The 18,386-nt window shown below is 43.4% G+C and overlaps 1 protein-coding gene across 1 annotated transcript in view; it reads left to right on the top strand.

Moving 5' to 3' along the window:
• Positions 1–18,386, top strand: part of ACVR1B (activin A receptor type 1B) — a 70,309-nt gene that overhangs the window by 41,598 nt on the left and 10,325 nt on the right. Inside the window, exons 2-6 of the mRNA XM_040341227.1 lie at positions 410–649; positions 4,609–4,848; positions 7,381–7,611; positions 11,780–11,947; positions 12,057–12,213. Coding sequence (XP_040197161.1) covers positions 410–649; positions 4,609–4,848; positions 7,381–7,611; positions 11,780–11,947; positions 12,057–12,213 — 1,036 coding nt within the window. The remainder of the gene's footprint in view (positions 1–409; positions 650–4,608; positions 4,849–7,380; positions 7,612–11,779; positions 11,948–12,056; positions 12,214–18,386) is intronic.

Here is an 18,386-nt window from a genome sequence, read left to right as displayed (position 1 = left end):
AATTGCGGAAACATGACGAATTCACACAGGCCTCATCATTGTAATCGGCACGAAAATTTTATGTGTAATGTTTTGATGGGTGGGGTAACCAGGGTATTATGTGAAAAGGTGTGCTATCAGACGTTGAATATCCAAGTTTATGGATATTATGAAAAAAATTATAAAAAATCAACTAATCTGACTGATGTATCAGATATTACTTTGAGTGCAGTGATGCTGAACCCTGGAACTAATATACAATGAAATGACTTTTCAGTGTGAGCTCTATCACATGTGATTTGCTTTGCTGTAGTGTTGGTTTTCAGCATATACATTTAAAAATGTCAGTCTTCACTCTATTGTATGTTTCAGTAAGCATTGTTAAGCTGATCCTAATCTATTTTTTTTTTTTTTTTTTTTATCCCTTTAGCACTTAGATGTCTGTGCTCTAGCTGCATCAAATCGAACTACACATGTGAGACAGACGGAGCCTGTATGGTCTCAATTGCCAACATTGATGGAATGAGACATCAAATGCGTGCATGCATTTCTAAGAGTGAACTTGTACCTGCAGGAAAGCCATTCTACTGTCTAAGTTCAGAGGACATCCGCAACACTGAATGCTGCTACACAGACGACTGCAACAGCAAGGACCTCCTGGTGCCCACTGGTATGAATTACATTTTCACACAAGTCAATATCTTTGATTCTGTCTGCTTACCTGCCTTTATTGGGGTTTGGGGTCTTTAGTTTCTCTGCTTGGGTTTTTTTTATACTTCCATGAAGCAGGAGAAAAGATATTTACTCTGTTGAAAAATATTTTTTAGACTTTCTCTGGATATGATAGAGCCAGGAATTCAGGTAGGGATAGTTTTACTCTTAGATTGGTCAAGAGATATAAATTGTCAAGTAATTCAAACCACCAGGTACCTCCCACAGCTGAAATATTCAGCTTTGTGTCTTATTCTTTTTACTGATTTAAGACATCCACAATATATAGTATGTTGCCTAGTTGAGAACTTGGAGTGCAGAAGTGTGTTATAGATTTAGATCTATATATCAATCTATATCTCTCTATCACACGTACGTACGTACGTACGTACGTACGTACGTACGTACGTACGTACGTACGTGTAGTATCTCACAAAAGTGAGTACACCCTCACATTTTTGTAAATACTTAACTGTTCTACTTTGGGGTTGATTTATTAAAGGCAAATCCAGTTTGCACTACAGGTCGCTTTAGATCTGCGTCGAAGATCTGAAATGAGGGGAAGCGCTGCTGATTTTATCCAATCATGTACAAGCAAAAATACTGTTTTATTTTCTTTGCATGTCCCCCTCGGATCTACAGTGACTGTGCTTCCAAGTGCACCTGTAGTGAAAAGTGGATTTGCCTTTAGTGTACCCCCCTGCTAAAATGTGAAGTAGTAAGTGTATAGCTTAGTGTAAATTTGTTGTCTCCTCAATATAACTCAACACACAGCCATTAATGTCTAAACCTCTGGCAACAAAAGTGAGTACACCCCTATGTGAAAATGTCCAAATTGGGCCCAAAGTGTCAACATTTTGTGTGGCCACCATTATTTTCCTGCACTGCCATAACCCTCTTGGGCATGGAGTTCACCAGAGCTTCACAGAGCTTCACAGGTTGCCTCTGGAGTCCTCTTCCCCGCTGGTGGATGTTGGAGACCTTGCGCTCCTCCACCTTTTATTTGAAGATGCCCCACAGATGCTCAATAGGGTGTAGGTCTGAAGACATACTTGACCAGTCTGCCACTTTTACCCTCGGCTTCTTTAGCAAGGCAGTGGTCATCTTGGAGATGTGTTTGGGGTTATGTTGGAATACTGCCCTGTGGCCCAGTCTCTGAAGGGAGGGGATCATGCTCAGCTTCAGTATGTCACAGTACATGTTGGCCTTCATGGTTCCCTCAATGAACTGTAGCTCCCCAGTGCCAGAAGCACTTATACAGCCCCAGACCATGACACTCCCACCACCATGCTTGACTGTAGGGAAGGCACGCTTGTCTTTGTACTCCTCACCTGGTTTCTGCCACACACGCTTGACACCATCTGATCCACATAAATTTATTTTGGTCTCATCCATGTCCTTCGTCTGCTTGTCTTTAGCAAATTGTTTGCAGGATTTCTTGTGCATTATCTTTAGAAGAGGCTTCCTTCTGGGACGACAGCCATGCAGACCAATCTTATGCAGTGTGTGGCGTATTGTCTGAGCACTGACAGGCTGACCCCCCCGCCGCTTCAATGTCTGCAGCAATGCTGGCAGCACTCATACATCAATTTCCCAAAGACAACCTTTTAGATATGACGCTGAACAAGTGCACTCAACTTCTTTGGTCGACCATGGCGAGGCCTGTTCTTAGTGGAACCGGTCCTGTTAAACTGCTGTATGGTCTTTGCCACTGTGCTGCAGCTCAGTTTCAGGGTCTTGGCAATCTTCTTATAGCCTAGGCCATCTTTATTTAGAACAACAATTTTTTTTTCAGATTCCCAGAGTTCTTTGCCATGAGGTGCCATGTTGAGCTTCCAGTGACCAGTATGAGAGAGTGAGAGTGATAACACCAAATTTAACACACCTGCTCCCCATTCACACCTGAGACCTTGTAACACTGAGTCACATGACACCAGGGAGGGAAAATGGCCAATTGGGTCCAATTTGGACATTTTCACTTAGGGGTGTACTCACTTTTGTTGCCAGCGGTTTAGACATTAATGGCTGTGTGTTGAGTTATTTTGAGGGGGACGGTAAATTTACACTGTTATACAAGCGGTACACTCATTACGTTACATTGTAGCAAAGTTTAATTTCTTTAGTGTTGTCGCATGAAAAGATATAATAAAAGATTTACAAAAATGTGAGGGGTGTACTCACTTCTGTGAGATAGTGTGTGTGTGTGTGTGTGTGTGTGTGTGTGTGTGTGTGTGTGTGTGTATATGTATGTATATAGATGTATATCTATTACACATACACACTGAGCAAAATTATAAACGCAACACTTTTGTGTTTGCCGCTATTTACCATGAGCTGAACTTACAGATCTACGACTTACTATATCCACAAAGTGTGTGTGTGTGTATATATGTATGTATATTATGTGTGTATATATAATGTCTGCACCAGAAAATCGAATGGTGTAGTTGGCACAGTCGCATCTGTTTAATCCAATGTCAAAAGATGAAACGTGTGTTTGTTTGTTTGTTTGTTTTTTTTATTTTTTATTGTTGGAGAGATCTAACTTTTAAACCTACCCTTCAACACATACACCTCCTAATTGTTTTTTCCTATGTATGTAAATAGCGCAATGGTAGCTGTTCACCACAAGGATATTTTTATTTGATTGTAATGATCTTTTAGCTCTGGTCATTCAGTATGAATACCTGGTGGCTGTGAATTTTGGTTCTGGTCAGGCTGAGCAATCATACAAGTCTATATATGGTCCCTATAAGGAATGCAGACTCCACTCCACCATGCTGATTCATAGGGAATACATTTCTCAAATGCAATTTCCCTTTAGTTGCAATGGAAAGTCTTGATAAGGCAGAACAATGTGCGTTTCCCGTATTTGTGATAAATTCCTTTTTTCTTCTCCTTTTTTTGGGGGGGGGGGGGAGAAATGTTTTTAAACTAGAGGGTGATTCATATTTAGTGCGTTTCTCAAAAGTGGAAATGTTTTGAGAATAAAAAAAAAATGATCATACAAGGTAACAAAAGATTAGACAACAAGCATTGTTTATAAATGTGATTAAAATACATCTTTGGGGTTGCTCATGGCAACCATGGCTGCATCTTGCTTCCTCCCATACTAATCTACCTCCTGTGTTAATAATGTTGGTAGGGGCTGGAGTTCCAGAGGCACTGGATTTGGAGGCAAATCCTCCTTTGTGTAGGAGCTAAATAATACACAAGGCACTACGTAAATTGTTTTGTATAGAGGTTGCCGTTTATTTTGTGAATGTTCTCAGCAATAACTATAGGTATGCTGTTGTTGCATTTAAGTAATAAGACACTTAGAAAGCAATAGACTGTAGCTTTTTGTCTCTTAAAGCGGAGGTTCACCCGTATATTACTTTTTTCCCTTAGATGGATGCTCGTTTTGTCTAGGGGAATCGGCTAGATGTTTTAAAATATGATCCGTACTTACCGTTTACGAGATGCATCTCCTCGCCGCTTCCGGGTATGGGCTGCTGGGCTGGGCGTTCCTTCTTGATTGACACCGAGAGGCTTCCGACGGTCGCATCCATCGCGTCACGATTTTCCGAAAGAAGCCGATTGTCGGTGCGCAGGCGCAGTATAGAGCCGCACCGACGTTCGGCTTCTTTCGGCTACGAGTGACGCGATGGATGCGACCGTCGGAAGCCTCTCGGAAGACTGTCAATCAAGAAGGAACGCCCGCTCCCGAAGACCCATACCCGGAAGCGACGGAGAAGATGCATCTCGAAAACGGGTAAGTACGGATCATATTTTAAAACAAATAGCCGATTCCCCTAGACAAAACGAGCAGGAATCGAAGGGGAGAAGAGAAAAAAAAAAACGAATTGGGTGAACTCCCGCTTTAATAAACCTAGTTATTACGTCAAATTCTGATTATTTTTTATTTATGTTTTGCAGGCTATACGAAACCTCCTCCATCAGGCTGGGGCCCGGTGGAACTTGTGGCTGTCATAGCTGGCCCAATGTTTCTCCTGGGTGTTATCCTTATTGTAGTGGTCCTGTTCCACTGTCACCAGCGAGTATATCACAATCGGCAGAGGCTGGACTTGGAGGATCCATCATGTGAAATGTATCTGGCTAAAGATAAAACTCTTCCAGATTTGATCTATGACCTCTCCACATCAGGTTCTGGCTCAGGTAAAGTTCATTGTAACTGCTATATGGTATAAAGTGTCGCAGGGTTAAATATGGGTTAAATATGCATATGTTGACCTAGAATTGTAATCTTATCTTGGAAATGAAGACTTTCTAAAGAAAAAGCTTGGTGTGGTGTTAAAGTTAATGCTGTATTTGATTTAATGTGATGTCCTTAGTTATTGTTAAGAAATAGAACAAATGTTTTCAGAATTTTAATGCAGCTATCCGAGGATTTCTGCAGCACCTAATGACCTTGGAACATTTTTATAGGCCATGTTGTGTAAATGTATTACATTTTTTAAGGAATTTACAGGTTTGACAAACACAAGCAAATATGAAACACATTAGGTGTCAACTCAAATACAGAAAAATGAAAGTCATTCGCTCATCAAATCGGACCAGCATGAAAAACACATCACATCAAAGCTGGCCATAGATGAATGAGTTTTTTTGTCCCCCCCCCCCCCCCCCAACCAGTAGGTTGAATGATAAAACTGACCTGACTCCTCCTCCCACACATTTAAGGTGTATGATGGAACCCCCCTGCCGTAGCATCGTACTCTGACAGTGGGGAGACTTCCCTGCTGTCAGAATACACAGATCAGTGCTGCAGTCTATAGACTGCAGTGCAGATCGAGAGGATGTTTTTCAGCAGGACGGAGGCGATTAATTAATTTTTGTACCACAGTGCCCATACATGAATTGAAATTCATTAGGTCCCTGCTGAATTTTGATCCATCTATGGCCAGACAGATACTGTCTTGTGAGGGAGATAAAAGAAAGCAGAGATAAAGAGTAAGAAAATGTGTACAAAGTGAGTACAATGGGGGGGCTGCGAATAGGGGGGATGAGAGGCTAGAGAGGGAGCGCACACCCTATATGTGCAATGTGTGTTGAGTAGTGGCTGCCATCTCTTGGCCTTTTGGTCTGTTAAATCAAGAAGAAAGGATTCATTAGGCCTCCAATTAGGGGACTGTTTCAGGGTGTCAGGAACAAGAGAAAAGTGATCCAAAGAGTTCTGGGAACCAATGAGATGTAGGGTGAATACATTTTAATGCTTGTAGTTCCTTGTAACTGAGATCCTCCTGTCCTCTTATTAGTTTTGTTACCCTTCTCTTCTACTATGATTGCCTATAGAAGTCAATGGCTGTATGGGGCTTTACAGTGTATTTGAAAGTACCTGCATAAATGTGTAAAGGAGAATACAGCTCTGGATGCAGAAATCTATGTACTATGCCCATATGCATATATGTGGGTATGCAGTTACTTGCGAATACGTGCGTACAGCCATTAATTTCTGTAGTCCGCCAGCTCTGGCAGCACACCTTAATTTACGCTGTGCGGGCGGATTCGCCCCAGTGCATGAGCCCTTAGGGTAAGTGTACGTGCTGTTTGCGCGCAGTTGAAGGCTAGTTCAAGTGCACTTCATCAAATTCAATTGAAATGCTTATCAGATCAAGGTCAGAATAGAAATATAAACACTCATGTCTAGTAATACTTGCTAAGACTTTCATTGCAGAAGTGTATTTAATATGGACTTGTATTACTAAAAAAAAGCCGCTGGTATGTAAGAGTTCGAGTGCAGCGGTATCATTTTTGCATTCCCATAAAAACATGCATATGGTCTGTTACTGGGTTACTCTTTACCTGTACTTCTAAATAAACTTCCAGGGTTCCTAGCAACATCTTTAACAGTGTTTAACAAATGTCTTTTACCCAAAAATATCACTACTGGATTGTTAAATTGTGATAATGGGTTTACAGATAGGACCTTGTACCTGTATAGTCTCAGAAGCAGCCACTCTGTAGGCTGTACATCAGATTAAAACACGTGCTAATAGTGCTGGAATTGTCTCTTTCCCTTGAATATTATAGTGCAGGGATATGCTATTAGCAGACCTCCACCTGTTGCAAAACTACAAGTCCCATCATGCCTCTGGGTGTCATGCTTGTGGCTGTCAGTCTTGCTATGCCTCATGGGACTTGTAGTTCTGCAACAGCTGGAGGGCTGCTAATTGCATATCCCTGTTATAGTAGATGGGAACCGATCTTCCTTGTTTTTCTGGCTTTAACTGAAAAAGCATAAACTTTAGCCAGAGACTCATTTGAACAACATATATACTGACATGCAATTTGTTTTACTTACAAAAAATATCTAATTCGGAGAATTATGTGACTAAAACACAGTTGCCACACTATAGCGCATCTGCAGCTGCTAGAATCCTAGTCTTCAGTATATAAATGTATTATAAATTGACAGTTTTGCTGTACTCTCCTCAGTATCTAAAGCATCGCCTTCCACGTCTCCCCACTTTGAACATGTAAAGACGTTGCAATACAGAAGAGCACGATTATCTCCATGTATAAACTTCCACTCTGTCTGATGGTGCACAGGGTATAAGATTTTAATAAAGATTTCAGGAATTTAGTCGAGCAATATTCCAAAGTCCATTCATTGAATACATAATTGGACATGACTTTAATCTGCCAACAGTTGATAAGCCTGTGTTTTTATTTATTTTTTCACTACAGGGCTACCACTCTTTGTTCAGCGTACTGTAGCAAGGACAATTGTCTTACAGGAAATAATTGGAAAGGGTCGCTTTGGTGAAGTATGGCGTGGCAAGTGGAGAGGAGGAGATGTGGCTGTAAAAATATTCTCATCAAGGGAGGAGAGGTCTTGGTTCCGAGAAGCAGAGATTTACCAGACTGTGATGTTGCGGCATGAGAATATTTTGGGATTTATTGCCGCAGATAACAAAGGTATGGTACTTCTAGTGTGTGTGTGTGTGTTTGCTACTGTTAATTTATTCAGAACTTTCAGCACGGTTGGGGATATGTATTCTATGTGAACGCTAAACTGCCAATACAATTTTCCTTTAGGTTTGACCTCATATTATATGGTTTTGGTAAATCTAAACACCTTCCATTTGCATGCAATCAGGCAGGCCCTTGTGCTACATTGCTGAAGGTAAAGCTAAGGGAAATTGAACAAGAAAATTGTATAATTCAAATTCACAAAGCAATGGACTGATGTGTTTTTTTAATTTTTTTATAAAGTGGATATTTTTTCAGAATTCATACTTCCTTGTTCAACAGTGGAAGGGGAGTCTTTGCATACACTTGTGCGACAGCTGATTGAAGGAAAGGCACACCCCCCCTCCACAGACAGAGGAAGAAACAAACATGCTGTGCTGTGAATAGACCAGCTATCTGCTAATCTATCTATAGCACCCTCCCCAACACAAATTTTCAGCTGCTTTTATCTCCTGTGTCTGAGAACTTGTCAGAAGTTATCATGCTGATAACTGAGGAACTGAGCAGCAGAAAGGCACAGGACGCTTTGGAGAGAAATAAGAAAACACTACAGATATATGTGCCCAAGTCAAATTGAATGAATCTTGTTTACATCCACTTTAGGGCCAGCCATAGATGGAGCAAATGTATTTCCTGCAACCTGTGGCTCCATTCCCCTATCAACACAGTGACAGGGGAATCCTTACTGCATAGCCTTTTTTTTTCTCCTGGTGGGGAAGCCAACCCCTTAAAGAGAATACAGTGATTATTGCTAGCCACTATAACAGCGGCTACCAATAATTGCATGTAAAATCCATCAGGCTGGTTGTACCCAAGAGAAAATATGGAAATTACAGTGCTCGCAATAACCTATACAAATTAATATGTGAAAAATGGTCATATAATGTGTGGAGATTGTACTCCAATCAAAGTGCAGTAGTGCTTTCAAACTTCAAGGTGCATCACACACCCCTCCTGTGTCCCCAAAAGACATTGACCCCTTGCTTTTCAGTCCAGGGATCAATCGGGCTTAAACGGTCGTAGTCAATGGCTTATTTACAGACGGATCTTCTAAAACTCTTGCCCCATCATGGATGATCATTGGTGGATAATGGCACCAAAAAATGAAAGGCTAATAGTGAAGTACAGTAAGATGTGCTTCATTTGCGCCAACGTGGATGGGTACTTACAGGCTGGCAAATGTTAAATCGCATGAGATATTTGCAATGGTAAAAACAAGGAAACTGCATCCAGCGTGCGTTCCATGGAAACCGGAAGTGACGTCGTTTTAACTTGAACACCAGAAATTACGTTTATGCATTTTGCCCTCCCACAAGGGCCATCAAGGATGGTTTGCGTGGAATGCATGCTGGATACATTCCTTGATTTTACCATTTCAAATAGCTAATGAAATTTTTTAATTTGCCAGCCTGTAAGTACCTATCCATGTTTGTGCAAATAAAGCATATCTTACTGCACTATTGGCATTGCTTTAATTTTTTGATCATTCATGATGGGGCAAGAGTTTTTTTTTATGGATCCTTCTGTAAATAAGCCATTAATTGCGAATGTTCAAGCCCGATTGATCCCTGGACTGAAAAGCCAGGCGTCCATTTCTTGGGGTGAGTGGGGACACAGGAGGGGTGTATGCTGCACTTTGAAGTTTGAAAGCACTACTGCACTTTGATTGGAGTACAATCTGCACAAATGATATGGACTTTTTTCACGTATTAGTTTGTATTGGTCATTGTGAGCGCTGTCATTTACATTTTTCTGTTTATCAAGTGTTGGCACTTTGTGTACAGCAGCTGCAATCACTCATTTTATTCTTATTAATCGGCTCACTTCTAGCATGAATATCTCCATCTCTCCACTGGTTGTACCCAAGTTCATCGATCACAGTGATCCAGTGTAGAAAATCGGATCACCTTAGTGTTTGATAGGCACTAATCCTTCCTGTCTAACAAATTATTATATTTTTTTTTTTATTGCACATTTCTGAATGCTATGGAAGTGATCAGGTCCTTTACAGCGGCCTAAATAACTTTGATATTAACCCGTTTTAGACATGTCCTTGACTTGAAAGAATTGAAGGCTTCTTTGCAAAAGCTTTTTTGTGTCAGATTTCATCACTCTGCTGTTGCTTTGTACAATCAGATTTTCATGTGACTGGCCAGATCTACATCTAAAAATTCCCCGAACTACTGCCGTGTAGTCCGTGTGGCACCCATAGCGACCTCTGTCCACAGCTCTCTGGTGAAAGTAATAGTTTGGTATAATAGCTCTGTCTGATTGCTACTGATTTCTATTGGATAGTCTGGCATCAGGTGTCTACAGCTTACCTTCCCCATGCTGCTCTAGTGGCTAAGTGGTTAGGTTAACAAAAATGTCAGAGTGCAGTAAAATCATCTCTGCACGTCTGAACACCCTCCTTCTTTTTTTTTTTTTTTTTTCTGTGGGCAGTTTGCTGCTTGACTGCTGATCATTTTATATTTTTTTTAAGTTTTTTTTTGACATGCAACACTGACACACATTTGCAGTATTGTATGATCATTTGCAATTGTCCCCTAATATTTGTACAGACTGTATCATATACTTTCAAGTGAACTTGGATGTGCAGACTAGACATGTGCACAGAAAAAAGTCGTTTTTTTTTTTGTTTCGTATCGTTCCGTAGGTTCATTCCCGTTCGTTTTTCGTAAGACGCCCGTTTTCCTGTTCGTTCCCGTTCGTTTTTCGTACGATGCAATTTTTTCGTATTCCGATCGTTTCGTATTTTGGTTACCGTTTTATTTTCGTACATGCGGGATGGTTCGTTATTCTGTTTAATTCATGTTCGTTACTTGTTAGACAATAATTTTCGTGAATTTTCGTCATTTTGTACTTTCGTAAATATATCGCGGGATTCGCGGCACTTTCAACACGCGGGTCATCCATATTAAGTATTGTTAAGCCCCATACACTTGGTCAGACTTTTTTAACAACAAACATAAAAACGATCGTTTTACCGAATGTTCGTTCGTTTTTAAGCTCCATCAGAAAACCATTTTTGGGTTCCAGGTTCAAAAGTCTGGCCAACTGATCTCCCTTCAGACGAAAATCCACAGAAAAGTTTATTTGGCTTTACTGTACTACTGTACTCAGCACAAAAGAGAAGCTGCTTCACTAACTAACTACACTCACTGCCCATTCAAAAAAACGAAAATGACATCTATAACAAAAGATTTGCATTCTGTATTTTGAAACCAAATTACGAACAGAAAAAAAGAATTCAGAATACAGAATACAAATCTTTTGTTATAATATGTCATATGAACATACAAACAGAAAAAGGATTCAAACAGAATACAGAATGAAAATCTTTTGTTAGATGTCATATGAACATACGACTGAAAATCAAAATACGAACAGAACAAGGATTTAAACAAAATACAGAATGCAAGTCTTTTTGTCATTTTCTTTCTTTTGCCGTTTTCGTTTTGTCGTATTTTCGTCGGATCGTTCGTTCGTATTTGCGGTTGTTCGTTATGCGGCTCATTCGTAATCCCGTCTTTTTTCGTATGTACACATTATTCTGCAGGTACGAAAATTAACATTTTCGTACGAAAATAACATTCGTACGAACGGGAATGCACATATCTAGTGCAGACACTGCCGTGGCTGTCTTGTCTCCCAGGAATGCAAAAATGCGAATGCTTCGAGGTTCAGTAAAATATTTAGGCATTTTTTGGGGTAAAGCGAAATAGAGTATAGCAGGCAGACACTGCCAATGACCCTAATCTCGGAGCTTTCATTTTATGATGATGGGAAACTTTAGTTATAAAACCATTAGTTCTGGTGGTAATTTACATTAACATGCTCTGATTAACAAATCATGATTTTAGGAAAGCCCACGGGCTTGATATTTTAGTGCATTGCATGGAGAGCTGTATCTGTCATCCTTGCATAAGTATCTTTGCACAGAATATTCTTTGTAAAGTGATGAGCAGAAAATTCTTCATCTCAAGCTACATTGTTTTCCAACCAGCATTTTCCACCCTTCCCCTGTGAAATTTGAGCCGCCGTAGCACATTAATAAGCAGATTAGTTTTACAATTCCACTGGTAAAATGGTTTATTGGATTAACATTTTGCAGACAATGGAACATGGACCCAGCTGTGGCTTGTCTCGGATTACCATGAACACGGCTCACTATTTGACTATTTGAACCGATACACAGTTACCATTGAGGGGATGATAAAGCTTGCCCTCTCGGCAGCAAGCGGCCTTGCTCACCTACATATGGAAATTGTTGGAACTCAGGGTAAGAAGTTTTTTTTTTTTTCATGCATTGCTCCATTTTTATATTCCAGATTTAGGCCTCCCTAAATTAAGAACAGAATAAACTTACTGTTTTATTTCTCTTTCAATAGGAAAGCCTGGAATTGCTCACAGGGATCTCAAGTCCAAAAATATCCTGGTAAAGAAGAATGGAGTGTGTGCAATTGCTGACTTGGGTCTTGCTGTGCGCCATGACTCTCTGACTGATACCATAGACATTGCTCCCAATCAGAGAGTGGGGACCAAACGGTGAGTCAGATCTATAGCTCTGTCTTTTGTTAATATCACTTTGGAGGTTATTTACGAAAGGCAAATCCACTTTGTACTGCAAATGCACTGTAAGTGCACTTGGAAGTGCAGTCGCTGTAGATCTGAGGGGGACATGCAAGGAAAATAAACATTTTAGCTTGCACATGATTGGATAATAAAATCAGCAGAGCTTCCCCTCATTTCAGATCTACCCCTCAGATTTACAGCGACTGCACTTCCAATTGCATATTCAGTCCCCTTTAAGTGCACTTGTAGTGCAAAGTGGATTTGCCTTTCGTAAATAACCCCCTTTGTGTTGTACTTTTGTGTTTTTATAGCTTGTAAAGGAAATTGTTGCAGCATGAAATTGTTGAAACATTAGTGCACTGAAGTGACTTTCTTTATCGTACATCACGGGACACAGAGCGGCATATTCATTACTATATGGGTTATATGGAGTACCTTCAGGTGATGGACACTGGCAATCTCAAAAACAGGAAGTGCCCCTCCCTATATAACCCCCTCCCATAGGAGGAGTACCTCAGTTTTTACGCCAGTGTCTTAGGTGTTGGTCATGGTTTAGCTTGCCTCCACATCCTTGGGATTAAGGTGGGCTAACCGGTTCTGTCCAAAGGCCTCAGTGCTAAAGTGGTCAGCAACCGGACCCCAAACCATTGGGGTATAGCCCATAATGCTTTCTGTCACAGAGAGCTGGACTCTGGGCCCAGAACTTAGAAACCTTTGGGGGCCTAATGTTTCTGTTGCCAGGGTGCTATATGGGCCCAGGACAGTGGATCCTTCATAGGAACCCAGGGCCTGAAGGTCTAGACGCCCCACGGAGATGGGGGAAGATTGGACCTCTTGCTGTGCAAAGTCCTGCGGCATGGAGCAGGTAAGTGAAGGGGAAACTTGCGGAACTTGGTTCGCAGCAGGTTTTGTCTGGGGGAAGGTCACAGCGGGACATGCCTATGGTTTATGCGCTGCATCTGGCAAGGTGAGTCACATATCTTAAGATAGGATGACTCTATATGTGTATATTCCCCATAATTGTGACCTCCCTGGTAGTATTGCAACTGGTGCTAGTAGCATTGAAAAGGGCCTGTGTGTGTATAGTGACAATTCTCTTTAAGAGAAGCCCCTGGGAATCTATTGAGGTTTCTTATGTAGAGAGTGAATGCTCTTACCTGCAAGCCTGCTCAGAGAGGTCCAGGCGGTTGCTGCAGAGAAGTAAATGCCGCTCTGTGGATCCTGGCCTGGACGGCAGGATCAGCCTCTGACCTCCTCGTGTGGGCCTCCCCCCCCCCCCCCGGCGGGCGCGCGCGTCCCCGTGATATCGGCGCAATTTTGCGCCGTTTTTCTGAAGGGGAAGGGTGGGCCCGTAGGTAAAAGGAAGGGGCGGCCCTTCCAAAAGAGTTCCCAGCTCAGTGATGTGTTGGAACTGAGAGAGGAAGGACCAGAGCGGCAGAGTGGGGCGCCGAGGACACACAGTGGCCAAAGAAGAGTATTACAGTCTTCAAAAAGACTGTCTTTCACCCTAAAGATAGGGTTTCTTTTTCTTTTCAGCAGTTTGTATTGGCAAATACTACTAAAGGGGGACAGAATGTTTTTTCTTTCTTTGGTTTAAAAAAAAAAAAAAAAAAAAAAAGAAGAAACAAACCAAGATTAATAAGGAAAGGCATTTTTTCCCCCAGAAAGGGTTTTTGGGCAACAACTATTTATTTTCCCAAACACCATTAAGTAGCGGGCGTACCTCTGTATTGTACCATGGCATCTGGTTCGGAGGGTACAAAAGGTGGGGATTCCCCCAGAGGGTCCGGGGTCTCGGACAAAGTCTTACCGCTACTTTCCCCAGAAGGAGCCTTGGTGAGACCATCGGGATCTGGGGCTGGAGCTGGCACGGGTCAGTCCAACCCTAGGGTGGTCACGGACGAGGTACTGTCCACCTCTCTAAAGGAGATGGAAAAAAGAATGGAAAAAATGATAGCCAAGGCTATGCGGGGCAGAAAACGGAATAGATCCCCGTCGCCCGAGCGTGAACCCTCAGATGAGGAGGTCCCTTCCGCAGAGGAATGGGAAGACCTCTTGGACAAGGACCAAGTAGGTTCAGGGATCGAGGATCCGGGTACGGAGGAGTCTGGCGCAGCCTCCCAAGGGGAGAGCTGGTGGGTTCAAGTTTTAACAGACTTGGTCCATAGGACGTTCAACTTGCCAGTACCAGATCTCCAAGTATCAACGGTCTCAGCTTTGGGCTCACTAAGAGCGCCTCAAACCAATGCGGTTTTTCCGATCCATCCTCTACTAGAGGAAGTTATGTTCCAAGATTGGGCCAAGCCAGATAGAATCTTTGTACCACCAAAGAGATTCTCTGCCTTATATCCTATGGAAGAGAAATTTTCCAAGAGATGGGCAGCCCCGGCTGTAGACGCAGCCATCTCATGTGTTAACAAATCTTTAACATGCCCTGTAGAAAACATACAGGTGTTCAAGGATCCGGTTGATAAACGCTTGGAAACGCTACTTAAAACCTCCTTCACTACTGCAAGGGCAGTAGTGCAGCCAGCTGTGGCTGCAATTGGGGTTGCGCAAGCATTATCGGATCAAGCTAAGCAGATGCTTAAACTTATTCCTGCCCAGCAGGCAGAAGAATTTTCGGACGTCCCTAGGGCCATACGCTTTACGGTAGATGCGATTAAGGATTCGATCCAGCAAGCGTTACGTTTATCGTTATCCCTTATCCATATGAGAAGACTCTTATGGTTAAAGAGCTGGGAGGCAGAGCCCCCATGCAAGAAGCTCCTGGTAGGGTTCCCCTTCCATGGAGGACGACTCTTCGGAGAAGACCTGGACAAATACATCCAGACCATTTCAAGCGGAAAAAGTACTCTTTTGCCCACCAAGAAGAAGTTTCGGGGGCCTGCGTTTAAACGACAGTACTCCCCTGGGCAGGGGCCCTCCAATACCAAACAGTATCGACGGCCTCCTGCAAGATCAAATTTTAACAAATCGCAGGGACAGGCCGGCGCAGGCAAGAAGCAGTGGTTTCGCAAGCCAGCAAAGCCAGCCCCCAAGCCGGCCTTATGAAGGGGCGCCCCCACCCTCGAAGGTGGGGGGAAGACTGCGTCTCTTTACAGAGGTTTGGGAGGCCAGCATTCCCGACAAATGGGTACGGTCCTCCGTGGCTACAGGCTACAAACTAGACTTCCTAAAGTTTCCTCCTCCTCATTTTCAGGAGTCAAGAGTACCAAACGATCCGAAGAAGGGAGCCGCATTAATAGCGGCATTGAATCATCTACTCTCTCAGGAGGTAATAGTAGAGGTACCAGTCCAAGAACAGGGGCTAGGTTTCTACTCCAACCTATTCATTATCCCAAAGCCCAACGGCGATGTCAGGCCAATTTTGGACTTAAAAATGGTAAATGCATACCTAAAGGTCCGCTCATTTCGGATGGAATCCGTGCGGTCAGCAGTTGCCGCACTTCAGAGGGACGATTTTATGGCATCCATAGACATAAAGGATGCTTACCTTCATGTTCCAGTTTACCAGCCACATCAAAGATTTCTACGCTTCTCGGTGGCTCTACGTCATTTCCAATTCATGGCACTTCCCTTCGGGTTGGCTACGGCCCCCCGGGTGTTCACGAAGGTCCTAGCTCCAATCCTAGCCAATCTAAGGATTCAAGGGGTCACGATCCTAGCATACCTGGACGACCTCCTAGTCATAGATCACTCGTCTCCTGGCTTGGAACGAGCAGTGGCCCTCACAGTTCAGTACCTCGAGAGGTTCGGCTGGGTCCTAAATCGAGAAAAATCAGCATTCCAGCCCACAAGGCAGTTGGAATATCTCGGCATGAGATTAGACACAGAATAACAGAGGGTGTTTCTGCCTCTGATAAAAGTCAAAGCCATCAAGGAATTAATTCTACTGGTTCTAAGCAAGAAGGAACCAACTGTTCGCCTATGTATGCGGTTACTAGGCAAGATGGTGGCCACATTCGAGGCGGTACCGTACGCCCAGAGCCACACTCGCATCCTGCAGGCAGCCATCCTGTCAGCCTGGAGCAGGAGGCCACAGGCCTTAGATATCCCTTTGCCGCTCTCATCAAGAGTCCGACAAAGTCTGTGTTGGTGGTTAGACCCTCAGAATCTACTGAAGGGGAAGTCTTTCAGCCCAGTGGCTTGGAAGATAGTAACCACAGACGCCAGCCTAACAGGCTGGGGAGCAATTTTGGATGGTTGCACTCGCCAAGGCACTTGGGCAAAGCCAGAGAAGCAGTTGCCCATCAACATCTTGGAGCTCAGAGCTGCTCGACTAGCCCTCAGGGCTTGGACGTCCAAGTTGCAGGGGTTCCCGGTGAGAATTCAATCGGACAATGCCACGGCAGTGGCATACATAAATCACCAAGGGGGAACCAAGAGTCAAGCCGCTCAGAGAGAGGTGAGCTTGATTCTCCTATGGGCAGAAGCTCATGTGCCCTGCATATCGGCAATATTTATTCCAGGAGTGGACAACCTTCAGGCGGACTTTTTAAGTCGCCAGACTCTGTTACCGGGGGAATGGTCTCTACATCCACAGGTCTTTCAGACACTCTGCCAGAGATGGGGAGTGCCGGACGTGGACGTCATGGCATCAAGACTCAACAAGAAGCTAGACAGGTTCATATCCCGCTCAAGGGATCCGATGGCCTGCGGAACCGATGCGCTGGTGTGCCCTTGGCATCAGTTCAAACTTCTTTATGCTTTTCCCCCGCTCCAGTTACTACCCCGCCTGCTGCGCAGGATCAGGGTGGAGCACATACCAGTCATCCTGGTAGCTCCAGCATGGCCCAGAAGGGCATGGTACTCACTAATCCTAAAGATGGTAGTAGGAGACCCTTGGACTCTTCCTCTACGGCCAGACCTGCTATCGCAAGGTCCGATCCTCCACCCTGCCTTACGGCATCTAAATTTGACGGCCTGGAAGCTGAATCCCTGATTCTCAGGGGTAGAGGTCTGTCTCAGAAAGTAATCTCTACCCTAATCGGAGCCAGGAAACCGGTCTCTAGGGTGATTTATTACAGGGTCTGGAAGGCCTATGTAGGCTGGTGTGAGTCCAAGCGATGGCTTTCTCGCAAGTTTACCATCGATAGAGTATTACGTTTTCTCCAGCTAGGAGTGGATAAAGGACTGGCATTAAGCACAATCAAAGGACACATTTCAGCTTTGTCAGTGTGGTTTCAGCGGCCGCTGGCCACCCACTCGCTAGTTAAGACCTTCCTTCAAGGGGTCTTACGTATTAATCCTCCAGTTAAATCCCCGCTTTGCCCGTGGGATCTAAATCTTGTTCTGTCAAGTTTACAGAAACAACCTTTTGAGCCGTTGGCTGAAATTCCTTTGGTTTTACTGACAAGGAAGTTAGTATTTTTGGTCGCCATAGTTTCCGCCAGAAGAGTATCGGAACTGGCAGCCTTATCCTGTAAGGAACCATATCTTATTTTGCATAAGGACAGGGTCGTTCTCCGCCCTCATCCTTCCTTCCTACCAAAGGTTATATCCAGTTTTCATCTAAACCAGGATTTGGTATTACCATCCTTCTTTCCTAAACCTACTTCCAGAAAGGAAGGGTTGCTGCATACCTTGGATATTGTCAGGGCCATGAAGGCCTATCTTAAAGCTACAGAGAAGATCCGGAAAACAGAGGTGTTGTTCATTTTACCGGATGGGCCCAAGAAGGGGCAGGCAGCTGCAAAATCCACCATCTCGAGGTGGATTAAACAGTTAATCACTCAGGCCTACGGCTTGAAAGGGTTGCCTCCTCCGTTATCATTAAAGGCTCATTCTACTAGGGCCATGGGCGCCTCCTGGGCAGCACACCACCAGATCTCTATGGCTCAAGTTTGCAAGGCGACAACCTGGTCTTCTGTCCACACGTTTACAAAATTCTACCAGTTGGACGTAAGAAGGAATACGGATACAGCCTTTGGGCAGGCAGTGCTGCAGGCTGCAGTTTGAGACCCTCGGATTCCGGGGGGCTCCCTTTTGAGTTAAATTTAAAAATTTATTTTTTCTCAACTAAGTTGGATTTATTATGATTTGAGTATATCTCTAAATTAAATCCTTTTGTCTTAGGAAGATGTTCTCCCTCCCCTCATTGTAAGCATTGCTTTGGGACATCCCATATAGTAATGAATATGCCG

Source organism: Rana temporaria, chromosome 2, assembly GCF_905171775.1.
Source record: "Rana temporaria chromosome 2, aRanTem1.1, whole genome shotgun sequence".
Classification (NCBI taxonomy): Eukaryota; Metazoa; Chordata; class Amphibia; order Anura; family Ranidae; genus Rana; species Rana temporaria.
Note: the sequence above shows the minus strand (reverse complement) of the source record. Positions and strands in the feature narration are given on the sequence as shown.